At 42.3% G+C, this 13,909-nt stretch overlaps 1 protein-coding gene across 12 annotated transcripts in view; it reads left to right on the forward strand.

Moving 5' to 3' along the window:
- Window positions 1-13,909, forward strand: part of LOC139226742 (arylsulfatase G-like) — a 244,584-nt gene that overhangs the window by 186,166 nt on the left and 44,509 nt on the right. For all 12 annotated transcript variants that reach the window (XM_070857718.1, XM_070857717.1, XM_070857720.1 and 9 more), the window contains 4 exons: window positions 962-1,158; window positions 8,839-8,919; window positions 10,679-10,787; window positions 12,018-12,138. In XM_070857718.1, the coding sequence (XP_070713819.1) occupies window positions 962-1,158; window positions 8,839-8,919; window positions 10,679-10,787; window positions 12,018-12,138 (508 nt within the window). The remainder of the gene's footprint in view (window positions 1-961; window positions 1,159-8,838; window positions 8,920-10,678; window positions 10,788-12,017; window positions 12,139-13,909) is intronic.

Raw genomic sequence — 13,909 nt, forward strand, 5'->3', positions numbered from 1 at the left:
CTCTTTTGTCTATGCTATGTGTGAACATATTTTCTTTTTCCAGTGGCAATCCAGGACACTGCGGCAGTAACTGTTCTGTGAACGCTAACATGTGCACAAAAGAAAAATTAAATGCGAGACCTTATTAAATGTGAATAATAAAAATTACATATAGTGTTACAGTGTAATTAATTCCCCTCTTTTTCTTCACTAATAATTTAACCCAGTCCAAGGCCATGGCACTGAGGAAAATGAGGATTAGGAAAATAATGCCTCAGGAACCCTGTTAGATTGAATGTGATTTTTTTCTGGGTGGCTTTTTTCTCTATGTTGCCCATATTCCATTAAGTGTCAGGAGACAGAACGCTGAATGACTTTCCCCTTCCTAACCCGAAGATCGCCGAGGCGATTTTCGGTAGCCTTGCTGTTGCCCTGATTTGAGATCAGGGATCAAACCTGATTTCTTTCTGTAAGCTCAGCTACTCATTGGATCAACTTGTTGAGCTATATGGAAAGAAAGCACCAAAATTTGATCCCAGATCTATAATGAGTTATCTCTTTGAAAGAGCCAGCACAGACTCAATGGGCCGAATGGACTCCTTATGTATGATTTATGATTTTATGTAGTAAATGTTTTTAAACTCGTCTTCCAGAATCTCTTGTCTGAATTGTTCATATTTCTGTACTATTGTATGATTTTATGATTTTATCTCTGTTTAATACCAAAGAAGAAGTCAGACTCCACAAACTCATTTATTTTAGGAATACTGGAACTTGTGACCATTAAAAGATAGCAGGCATTTTTGCACCTTCAATCTGAGCTTAATTTGACCTGATGTTTAAAAGGCAAAAAGGCTGATTTGAGCATTGTTATCATATTTTCTACGTCATCAAGGCCTTAGTTGCTGCATTATCAGCTTGTACTTGAAAAAAAAATTATAATCTCATGATCCTGTTTACTTTTATATTCTGTTTTTCTTAGGGAGAGCAAACACCCATTCTTCCTGTACTTTGCCCCAGCCCATATGCATGTTCCTTTACAGTACAATTCTCGATTTGCTAACACCTCCACACGTGGTCCATATGGAGACAGTCTACGAGAGCTGGACCATGTAATTGGGCGGATACTGGAAGCAGTTAATACAGATTTTCATAAAAACACTTTAGTGTGGTTTTCTGGTATGGAATGATTTATTCATGATTAGAATTCTGATACTTTTAAAATCTTATCATTGGTAACCAATAAAATGAATATTGATGCTGATTTTCACTCATGGTACTGGCACAATGTTTCTCCATTCTCTCTAGCGTTCCGGATGCCATGCACTTTTCCCCAGCAGGGCAGGAATGTTGATGCTCTGCTCCCCCAGCCTATATTGTACTCTAACTATTCTCTGAAGGTTATACAAGTTGCCTTCCGTTGTTGTCTGTGTTGCTTTGTAGAAAATGCATGCATTCTATTTAGCATTGCCAACGGTTGTGATCAGGAATGCATCGTAGGTCATTTCCAAACTGCACTCTTGGCAGGCCAGATACTTGGCAGGGCAGGTACCTGGAATATCTACCCATGCACGCTCACTGTATTCCGTCATTCTGTGCCAGACAATCTCAGTTTGGATGAAATTATACCGGACTTTGTGTCCAGTGCCAATTTACACTTTAATGCTGTTTACATGAAAACATAGATAAACAACTGGGACAAAACTACTCTGAAACCTGCCTCATTCACTCCCTTCTTTTTTTCCCCACCTAATCTTGAAATGAATCCTGAAGCTAACTAATAGCAAACATTTTCATATTCTCGCAATAGTGGGTTTCTTATTAAAAGCATCATTTTCAAATGTTTCAAGTACTTTTCAAGTGCTAAATACTTTAATATTGCAATTAAATCTAACGTTTCCAATATCAGACCCAGCTCCATAACCCTACTCCTACAAAATACAATGGCTGTGAAATTTGACACTTTAGCGCCGGCTGTTCAGGCTGGTTTTGGCAAAATAATGGTGGCCGCCTTGCTTCCGCTCACTTTGGCATGGCCCACAGCGGCCGCCATTTTGGGCAGGTTGGCAGCACGGCCGTTGTCTGCGTTCGCCAGAAAATTGCTAATCAGTCAGATCATTATGTCAATCAGTGTGGAATGCTGATTTGACGCATAACTTGATATTTTGGCTGTCGCCACTCAACTGCATGCACTCTCCAAAAGACAACGGCTGGACATGCTTTCAACGTGGAACCAGACCTGCAGCCTCAGAGCAGGACGATGGCATCATTACCAGTGGCCCTCAAGGTCACCATGGCCCTCAACTTTTTCGTCAGCAGATGAATCCTTCTAGACTGGAGCAAGCGACATAGCTGACATCTCCCAGTTCACCATCCATCGCTGCATCCAAGAGGTCACAGAGGCTCTATACTCCAGGAAAATGGACTTCATTCTGAAAAGAGAGAAGCAGGAGGAGTGCGCATGTGGCTTTGCCAAGATATCGTGCTTCCCCATGGTGCAGGGCGCCATCGACTGCACACATGTGGTTTTATGGGCCCCCTTGTGCAGTACTTTAGTATCTGTCTTTCATGTGCCTTTGCCTACCCTTGTGCTCCTATGAAGTGCTACCCCAGTGACTGCAGCATGGCTGTTGCAAGGCTGCTGACTTCCAGTTGAGAAGACTGCAAATGGCCTTGCAGGACAACCTCGAGCGGTTCTAGGACTAGAAGGCTCGGGTGTGAACTACTCCATCTCGGCATGGGTGGCAGCAGTCTGGACTGGCTGGCTAACCGGCAACAGCAAGGGCACTGGCGGAGTGCCAGTGGTGGAAGTACAAATACTGCCATTCTGAGAGGACAGTAGGTTCCAGCTCCACAGAGCCACTGCCACTCCCCTGGGGTGGTGCCTCAGCAATCCTCGTAATCTGTTGAAGGACAGATTGCTGGACTGTTATCAGACCCTGCAAGTCTCTATCCACTTGTAAACACAGCCACGATGGCAGCAGTCTTAGTTTGCGTGACAGTCAGCTCAGCCTGCATAATAATAGTCTTGAGCTTCCAGTGCAGCACTCGGACGTTGGGTCGCTTCCGCTTATGCTCCAATTAAAGCTGAAACATCGGCCATCACACCCTGCATCATGGTTGGGTCCACAAGTGCTCTAATGGAGTTGCTCATCACTTCCAACCTGGAAATCATGGGCCCCAAGCTCTGGGCAAAGCCCCGTGTAAGATTGGAACCAGACTCCTCCATGCTCCTTGCCATTGCACCGAGCATTTCTAAATGCATGCCCATCACCTTTCTTCTGAAGGCCGCCCCATTGAAGTCCTCATCTGACTCCTCTGCAGCAGAACTCATGTTTGACCTCGCCCTCTAGGGTGCTGGCACCTGCTACCATTTCCCCTGGCACTGGCTACAGCCCACTCATGCCCGGTGCCTCACCACATGCAGATCCTGCCTCTATCGTACCCACTAAAGTTCGCGTAGTGCCATTTTCTGAGCTGGTGCCTGGGAGTGTCAGATCAAACTTGCCTCCTCTTCTTCATGCACAGGTTGAACTGGTTGGAGTTCTTTGGTAAATGAGAGGAGAAAGGCACAAGGATAGGGATGTGGTGAGGGGGGCGGGGAAGCCAGTTGTGCATGCTGACATCATCAGCAGCTTGTAAGTGAGAAGAAATTGTGGGATGAGGAGGAAGTGGGATGTGAGAAGAAGGATTAGGTATGAGCATACTGTCATCATCAATGCTTTCAACCCCACTGATTGAAATAGCCTTGTAGATGGTGGAAAGGCTTTGGAGAGTCAGGAGGTGAGACCCTCACTGCAGAATACCCAGCCTCTGATCGGCTCTTGTTGTCACAGTATTTATGTGGCTGGTCCAGTTAAGTTTCTTGTCAATGGTGATCCCCAGGATGTTGATGGTAGGGGTTTTGGCGATGGTAATGCCATTGAATGTTAAGGGGCGGTGGTTAGACTCTCGCTTGTTGGAGATAGTCATTGCCTGGCACTTGTGTGGTGCGGATATTACTTGCCATTTATCAGCCCAAGCCTGATTGTTGTCCAGGTCTTGCTCTATCCGGGCATGGACTGCTCCATTATCTGAGGAGTTGCGAATGGAACTGAACACTGTGCAGTCATCAGCGAACATCCACACTTCTGACCTTATGATGGGAGGAAGGTCATTGATGAAGCAACTGAAGATGGTTGGGGCTAGGACACTTCCCTGAGGAACTCCTGCAGCGATGTCCTGGGGCTGTGATGATTGACCTCCAACCACCACAACCATGTATGAGTGATGATTGTTGGTAGGTGAGTGATAGGGGTATGGTGCATTGAGCAGTGTGTCAGGCTAGTGGTGCAGATGGTGGGATATGGCATTTGAAGATGCATTCACTCACCTTGGCCATTCTTGTGAGGTTATTAAACTTCTTGCAGCACTGGATCCATGTCCTGGGGGCAACACAGGTGCCACTGATGGTTTCTGTTATCTTCTCCCACTGCCTTCTGGCATTCTACTTGGAAGACTCCCTGTCTTCTGTGTATCCCCAGGATCAAGGCCTCCAGTACTGCATCAGAGAATCTCCTAGCCCTTTCTCTTCCCTGTTGTGCCACGGCTGCATGCAAAGTGACAATGAGGTGTTTAGGAGATGCAGAGAGCCTAAGCAAAATTTTACTGGCCAGTAGACTGCACCCAATATTGGCCCCCTCTTGAGTGCTGAGCCAACCCGCAGTGCATTTAGTGCTGAGCTCAGCGCTCCAATCATGTAAATGAGCAGGCAGCACAAATTTAGCGAGTTGCCTGTACCGCTTTGAACGAGCACGTGCAGATTGAGCTTTGCGCTCCTCATGCCTGTTTTCGGGCTGAATCCAATTTCACTTCCAGTGACTTTTTGTGGAAAAGTTACCTGAAAGTCGAGGAGAGATTCCAAAAGCCTAATGAAGGCAGAGCCCTATCTTGTGAGTCAAGATGAAGCACATAAAGTACATTTCCTTCAATATCTGGGTCCCAAAAAAGTCATGGTTCCCATGGCTAAGATACCAGTTTCTCAAAAGCCTGTTGAGGAAGCTAGCCATTCTGCTGGGTCATCTATGTGAATTCCCCTATCAACCAAATCCTGTTTGAGTTGAAAGAAACAAAGTTTATGCTTATCTATAAAAGATTAAAGTCAAATCTTGATAACTACTGACCAACAGCCCGACTGCCATGTGAGTCAAAGCTCATAGACCTCATAGTGAACGAGAAGCTGTTGCAACATCCCAATCACAGTAACCTGCTGTCTATTCACTAATTTACCTCCCAAAAAAGCTGGTTTACTACTTACGTTATTGTTCCCCAGCCCAAAAACAAGTGATGTTTGTAATTATCCAACACCAAATTGGAGCAGTAGCTCTCAATATTTCTACACCCTTTTATAGTCCTACTCCTTCCAACCTTGCTTGTGTCCTGCATTATGGTCCTTGGCCCTTTACTTCATTTTCTCAACAAAAAGGATCAGGTAGCCCAGCTCCATCAGGCTAGCCACTTGTGGCCGCATGTTCGATGAAACGAGTTTGTAATTTCCACAGATGATACAAACATTTTATTATAATAAATCTATGCGTGTTAAATCATCTCATGACAATACCCACACAAAGATTCCTCAGGGAAACTTGCTTTGGTCCATTCTTGGGCCTCAAGTGATACAGCATTCATTACAAATTTCAAATCATAACTTTTGCAAATTCCAAAAGTTTAAATGTGTTGGTATTAGAAATGTTAATTGAGTATTGTAGACGCTAGGAGAATTTCATTGGGTTGCATCATTTTTGAATGACTAGAAATAATTCAGATGTGCGCTTTAAGCAGTTTGCAGTTGCTATTCCTGAAAGTATGATAATCTGCCTCTTTGTCATTTTCTTGCTTCCATTTTACTTTTTCTTTATACTTCCTCCTTGTCTCATTGTACCTCCCTTTTTGCACTGCCCTCAAATCATAATCACAGCCTGAACATGAATACAGCAAAACTTTATGGTGGGAGAGGGTAGTTCAGTGCATTCCTTATTAGCTGTAGTTTGTAACCAATGCCTCTTTTAGGCTATTGTCAGGGATGCAAAAAAAAAAATGGCCATACCCAATATCGAGTCAGATGTCTTTCAGTCATCCTTTGGACGCAACAAGGTCCAAATTACACCCCACTGGGTATGATGGTTTTAAAGTTGAGTGTATTCTAGTGAGCATGTGAGTAGAGGAAGTAAACACAGGAGCAGGATGGGTCCTAGCTATGATATTAAGAGATGTTTTCAGCTTCACCACCCTCACTACCTCAATGGCGTCATAACCAATGATGTCTAGTGTGGATTCTTCGAAGGGAATCAAGGCTGACAAATGTCTGGAAGCTTGAAATTGATCCCTTCCATTATTTGCCATCTTGCTCGGCAGAGAAGTAATATTGAGATATGTAAGTTTAAAAAGCATAAATAATAACGTACATCATGCAGTCTGTTGTGTGTGTGTGTAATTGAAAATGCACTATGGAGCGAGATTGTGTCAGTAGGATTTGTCGTGCAAAGGCCCTGTAATATTTCAGTGTGACAAAACTTGCAGTTGTAAGTTGCAGCTTCAATTTGTGCAGACGAGGCTCCCTGTCGAAAGTAAAAACGCATAAATTAAATTGCCCCTGTTGTGTAATTGGGGCAGCTGTAAGGCACGGCAAACTCCAGGAAGCCATATCTTGTCAAGTTTCCACAGGTGTGCCATCTTCTGTATTTTTAAACAGTTTCCATGGGCATTGGTGACGGTATTTACCCTCTCATCTATGCCCTGCCAGACATGTTTGTTCCACTTCTATTCTGGGGAGGATGCTGTTTGGTGCAAAAGCGGATAGTACTCCTTTATCTCACTTCAACCAGGATGACTTCACACACAGCAGCTGTGAATCTTGGTGTCCCTGGATAAGAAGCCTCAATCTTGTAAGAATATGACAGCTCTAAACGTCTCTAGTCTTACAGAGAAGAATGTAGCCCTTTAAATAGCTGTTGCAGTCACACAAGGCAGTCCACTGCAGCCAGCAACTTGCAGAACTTTAATAATTTACTGAAATTGCACAATGGCAGGAATTTCTCACCCTATAGAGACGGCAGTGAGAGAAGCATATGGAGACAAAGAGAGGCAGAAAAAACGAAAGTTCAACAAAAACATAGCGCTTGCGACAGAAATAATTAGGAAATGGGAGACAAGTGAGAGATCGTTACAGGAAGAGATGGGGTAGATTTTTTATTTTTGTCTGTGAGCAATTCCCCAATTCAACTATTATTTAAAAAAGTTAATTTCTGGCAGTGGTAGGATATTGTTCAACCACAGTGTTGCCGCAGCATTGTAATGTGTCACTTAAAACACCCTCGGAGTGGTCTTTTATTGTCATTTATTTTCTTCTATTGCTTCACCAATAGTCTCCCTGCATTTTGCATTTTCCCTGCTAACGAAATGGACTAGAGAGCTGCTTACAGGCTTCTGCCAATGACAGGCCGTAAGGGATGCAGGAGAGGTTTAGTATGTCTGGTGCTTCATTTTTGCCCCTCTCCCTGTGGAAATGCATCTGGCCTCTAAATGCTGCCTGGTTGAGGTTGTGAATTTACTACTTGGGAATCGTAGGTGTCAACGGACATCCTAACTCCCCCAGTACAGTTCCTTGGAGCATCAAAGCACCATGAAAATGTACTGCACCAAAATTTGATTTAAAATATTTAATATAGAGCTAAATGTTGAAATTTATGTGGCAGTTGGAATGCTGCCTGTGCTTAATTTGGGGGTCATATGATAGCTGTTTACAGTTATTCTGAGCGACAGAGTACAGTTGATTCTCATTTTAGCTGCAATGACCAATGTCTATGTTACAACCACCTACTCTTGTTACAAGCATCCACTTGTGGCAAGCATTTGGCCTGGTCATAGCTAAAGGTTAATTATAACGACAGAAGAATTCAAACTAGAATATGGTCAACCTTTAATAAAAATAAATTTGTGACTGATTTCAAATAGCATATTTTTCTCAGTAAGGTGCAAACAAGTCAGTATCCATGTTACAGTTTGCTACGATAAGATTAATCTCCAGCTCCCTCCCATCCCCCCGAGATATCTGAACTCCTCTAATTCTGCTCTCTTGAGCATCCCTGATTACAATCGCTCAACCATCGGTGGCCGTGCCTTCAGCTATCTGGGCCCCAAGCTGTGGAATTCCCTCCCTGAACATCTCCACCTTTCTCCCTCTCTTTCCTCTTTTAAGACGCTACTTAAAACTTACCTCTTTGACCATCTGTCCTAATTTCTCCCTATGCGGCTCACTGTCCAATTTTTGTCTTATAATACTTCTGTGAAGCTCCTTGGAATGTTTTACTACGTTAAAGGTACTATATAAATACAAGTTGTTCTTCTTCTTGTTGATCTTGCACCATAATTCAGATTCAGCATTCAGAACTGTGCAAACAGATTGGATATCCCTGTCCTGTTTATAACAACAGGCAGCACCATCTGTGGTCATATTTATTTTTTAAATTTGGAGTCACAGTATCATTAAAACAGTAGTGAAAGTTGTCAATGGCACTACTTCAGCAGTGCAATGCTCGGTATAGGACGAATTCAAATGCAAGTCTGGCACCATTTCACACTGGCATGTGTCCAAATCCATACCAGAATGAGATGCTGAGATTGTTCTATTTCTCCAGCTTCCTTCGGTGTCTTCCACTGAAAGTTTGACTAAAATTGGAAAATCACTGCTCAAGAAATTACAGATAGAAGCTTGCATTTTTGGTGCACTCATGTTTTATCTTTGAGCCACCTGTTTCTGGCTGAATATTTTCAATTTTACAAAGCTTTTATAATCACTTTTTAAATCGGTTTTCCATACAGGTGACAATGGTCCTTGGTCTGAGAAATGCGAGTTTTCTGGAACTGCTGGTCCATTTGTGGGAGCATGGCAGACACAAAAAGGTAATAACCAGATAATCAATTGCCAAAAGGAGAGACTGTTATTCATAATGGGAAGGTATATTTAGATGAAAAGTCTCATAATTTTAAATGTTAATTCAGAGATATATCCACACATCCAGATGTGTCTTTGTTGTTTCTTGTTTCTGTGTTTTATACTTTAACATAAATGTGAGGTTATCCACTTTGGTGGTAAAAACAGAGAGACAGACTATTATCTGAATGGTGACAGATTAGGAAAAGGGGAGGTGCAAAGAGACCTGGGTGTCATGGTACATCAGTCATTGAAGGTTGGCATGCAGGTGCAGCAGGCGGTTAAGAAAGCAAATGGCATGTTCCCTTCATAGCAAGGGGATTTGAGTACAGGGGCAGGGAGGTGTTGCTACAGTTGTACAGGGCATTGGTGAGGCCACACCTGGAGTATTGTGTACAGTTTTGGTCTCCTAACCTGAGGAAGGAGATTCTTGCTATTGAGGGAGTGCAGCGAAGGTTCACCAGACTGATTCCCGGGATGGCGGGACTGACCTATCAAGAAAGACTGGATCAACTGGGCTTGTATTCACTGGAGTTCAGAAGAATGAGAGGGGACCTCATAGAAACATATAAAATTCTGATGGGGTTAGACAGGTTAGATGCAGGAAGAATGTTCCCAATGTTGGGGAAGTCCAGAACCAGGGGTCACAGTCTAAGGATAAGGGGTAAGCCATTTAGGACCGAGATGCGGAGGAACTTCTTCACCCAGAGAGTGGTGAACCTGTGGAATTCTCTACCACAGAAAGTTGTTGAGGCCAATTCACTAAATATATTCAAAAAGGAGTTAGATGAGGTCCTTACTGCTAGGGGGATCAAGGGGTATGGCGAGAAAGCAGGAATGGGGTACTGAAGTTGAATGTTCAGCCATGAACTCATTGAATGGCGGTGCAGGCTAGAAGGGCCGAATGGCCTACTCCTGCACCTATTTTCTATGTTTCTATGTTTCTATGTAAAGTGGCTAATTAGAAGGAGCCTAGAATTAGACATTTTGTGCAGAGCTTTTGCTAATGTAAAAGCGTGAAGCTCCACTCGTGTCATGAGTGGGGCCTGAGGACTAAGCAACACTCCCTGTTCATGCATCAGTTAATTTACCGTGTGGGTAGTTGCACCATATAGACCAGGAACTTTACGCCAGTGAGAGAGAGAGTCAGTCCCTTCAGGAGAGATTGTTCCGAGGATCCCATTCCTGCCACTTGTTGACATATTATCCAACACAACAGCAAGAAAACTCACAGGACTCATCTGAACTTCAGTGTCACTAAATGTTGTGCCTTAAAACGAATGCCGTGTGTGCTTAGGTCTAGTGTTTAGCAGCTAAGTGCTTCCCTTTAGTGATACTACGTGACATGTTGTACTGTAACATCCTGTTCCTTCTAAGTGCTCAGCCAGTGGCAGGAGTAGGTCAGGATGTTGGCTGATATAACATTGTCATGACAGAGATTTGGGGGGCTGTGAGAAACTCTTCCTGTCAATGGGTCAGTTAGTATACCCAGTGAGTAGCTAAGCCATACTCATCAGTGATGTTGTAGCTCCGATTTTACAATTGCTTGGCAAATGAGCAGTCTTCTTTGGGGAGGAGGAGAGAAAATTGTTGAAAAACAAAACTGCAGATCTTCAGGAAAGAAATGTACAATCCTGGTAAATTTAGAAGTTATACAGGAGCATGTTATTGGTCTGCCGACCGTGGTACTGGTTAATACAATTTTAATGAATTTTGTTTTTGATTTAGGTGGAAGTTCAGCAAAAAGGACTACATGGGAAGGTGGCCATCGAGTGCCAGCAATAGCATATTGGCCAGAAAAGATCCCAGCTAATACCACAAGCAACTCACTGCTTAGGTAAAGAAAAAGACGTGCATTTATATAGAGCCTCTCGCAATCTCAGGGCGTCCAAAGCGCTTTACAGAAATGAAGTATTTTTGAACTGTAGTCACTGTTGTAACGTAAGAAAGGTGGCAGCCAATTTGTACATCGCAAGATCTCACAAATAGCAATGTGATAATGACCAGATAATCTTTTTTTTAAGTAATGTTGATTGAGGGATAAATATTGGCCAGGACACCAGTGATAACTCCTATGCTCTTTGAAATAGTGCCGTCACCTCAGAGAGCAGACGGTGCTTAGTTTAACATTTCATCCAAAAGACGGCACCTCCGACAGTGCAGTGCAGTTCCCTCAGTACTGCACTGGTCAGCCTAGAGTTTTGTGCTCAAGTCTTTGGAGTGGGGCTTGAACCCACAACCTTCTGACTCCGAGACAAGAATGCTACCAACTGAGCCATGGCTGACATAGGTTGGATAAGAAGTTTACAATTTCTGTGTTACAGAAGTTGCACTGACCTTTATGTTTAGTAGAATAGGATCATCCAGAATGTTTTTCAAAACAAGTATTGTTTAACATGTTGGCCTAGTACTGATCTTTACAGAGATTTTCTGCCTGCTAAACCAGCAATAAATCTAGATGCAGAAAGACACTAAAGTGAACTTAGTATTGCAGTTGAATGATCCACTAAATATTCTATAATATGTATATAATGTGGTTGATTAGTCTGTCAACACTCATTGTCTAGGCTCACACAGAAAGAATAACAACTTAACCAAGATGCTGGTACTTTCTGCAGCAAGAGCCTGTGGCTTCAGGAGAAAGCTGGCAAAAAAAATCAAAGCGCATACTTGCTTGTAATCACTCCTGGATATCTGTTTAATATTTGCAGTTCCTGACATATGAATTCTTTGAAATTTGAACTGTCTTTTTTTTTACTTTTGTATTTATCTATCAATTCACTCAAGTTTTGTTCATTCAATAGAGATACGACTGCATGGCCTTTTATCTCTTGCACCTCAGTTCAAATACAGTCTTGTTTGGAGATGCAATTCAACACACAGACTTTGCAAAACTCAAATGTTAAAAAAAATCTAAACATGCACACTACTTTCATCAAGAGCAGGTTGCTGAACATCAGTGTCTTCCAATCAGCAAAAACAGGTTTTCCAAAATTATGGTTAAAAATCTGTGTCTGTGAACTTGCAAATTTATAATGTTTCATCCTAAAAATAATTTTTTTTACAGCACTTTAGATATATTTTCTACCCTGATTTCACTGGCAGATGCAAGCCTGCCTCTAAACAGACGCTATGATAGTTTGGATGTAACAGAGGTGCTGTTTGGCCAGTCACACCGTGGTCACAAGGTAATGTTCGTTATTTTAACATAAACCAGCAAAAAGGTAAATAAAGAAATTTTATGGTGCATTATCACATCCAAAACCATTTCATAACAAATGAATTGCTTTTGAATTGTTGTACAAGCAAATGCAGCAGGCAATTTGCACACAACCAAGGTCCCACAAAAATGAAATTATATAAAATAAATGTCCATTTAATATGTTTTTGGTGGTGTTAGATTGAGGAAGGAATTTTGGCCAGGACACCAGGAGAATTCCCTGCTCCTCAAATATTGCCATGGGATCTTTTACATCTGACTGAGCCGCCAGAATAGGCCAGCAAGACCTTAGTTTAACATCCCAACTGAAGACACTTCCACCACTGCAACACTCCTTCTGTACTACAATGTAGTGTCAATTTAGATTATGTGCTTCAATTTTGTAGTAGGGCTTAAACCCACAACATTCTGACTCTCGGGTGAAAGTGCTATCAACTGAGCCAAGCTCATGCTTTAGTGCTTGAGTATTTTCTAAATCCAAGTTTCCAAATCTATTTTCCTCTTAGAATATATTCTATCAGTTCTTGGTTGGGCTATTTTCCTGGTGTATTTCATGTTTGGGAGGGGAATAAAAACTTACTTGGGCTTTGGGTGATAGTATAAAACAGGCAATATCGATTCAACCGCCTGTTCTACATCTCTCCTAACATTCATTTCCATTGACTTCGGTCCTCGGGTGGGAAAGTCGGTAGAAAGTCGACTTTTGCCATTTTGATCTATTTACCATCCTGTACCCGCTGGAAACCAAGGTGATAATGAGGCCACAATTGTGCCAGTGTCTCTTCTTTTTTTAAATTCTGATTATGCTTCTGAAGGAAAATAATTTATAGTCAAAATCTAGTTATCAGATGCCATGAATCCACAACTCAGAACAGTCATTTTTTTAAAATAACACATCCTTTTTTTTACTGTTTTATGCAATTATGCTACAGCGTTCTGTTTCTACCTCCTATTTTCCCCTTACTGTGTTTCCCTGAAGATAACATCCTGTTCTAATGTAAGTTTATGTTTGGTGGCAGCCCTCTGGTATCTCAAAGTGGCCATTCTTCACCTATAGGTGTCCAATGCAGAGTGCCACCCCATTTTATCAGATTGTTATGTTTCCTGCATCTGACTAATCATTAAATTAACAGTTCTGTTTAAATATGTTAAGGCAATAAGATATTTTTCTCATGCTCCTTAGTGTCAGTGAACTACTCTGTAAACAGACCTTGCAGATTGATTTAATCTGCACTTAGAAATGATTACCATGGAAGTTAGAATTGCACAAGTCCTTACCAGTGCTGCTTTGTGGTGAATATGTAATCTAAGATTTATAGATTGTATAAAGCATTTTTGAGCTACACAAAGGTAGCATGGATAATAACAATTGCAGAAGGGAAGATACAACAGAAGATATGATTTTGAAATTTTGTGGTAAAATAAAATAGCTGTCCAAAGAACAAAGAAGTAGAAAGAAATCAAAAGGTGACGTCACAGCCAAGAGGGTAAGTGATTGGCTGGTGATTGGTGAGTAGTTTTTCTTTTTTCTCTTCTATATCAGTGAGTAACTTTTAACATTGTTGTTGCCAATTTAAGTGTATATAAGGGTTAAGTCATGGCAGGAGAGCTCGGTCGGGTGTTATGCTCCTCCTGTACCATGTGGGAACTCAGGGACACTTCCGGTGACCCTGACGATTACGTGTGCGGGAAGTGTATCCGCCTCCAGCTCCTGACAGACCGCGTTGCGGAGTTGGAGC

Source organism: Pristiophorus japonicus, chromosome 16 (genome assembly GCF_044704955.1).
Source record: "Pristiophorus japonicus isolate sPriJap1 chromosome 16, sPriJap1.hap1, whole genome shotgun sequence".
Classification (NCBI taxonomy): Eukaryota; Metazoa; Chordata; class Chondrichthyes; family Pristiophoridae; genus Pristiophorus; species Pristiophorus japonicus.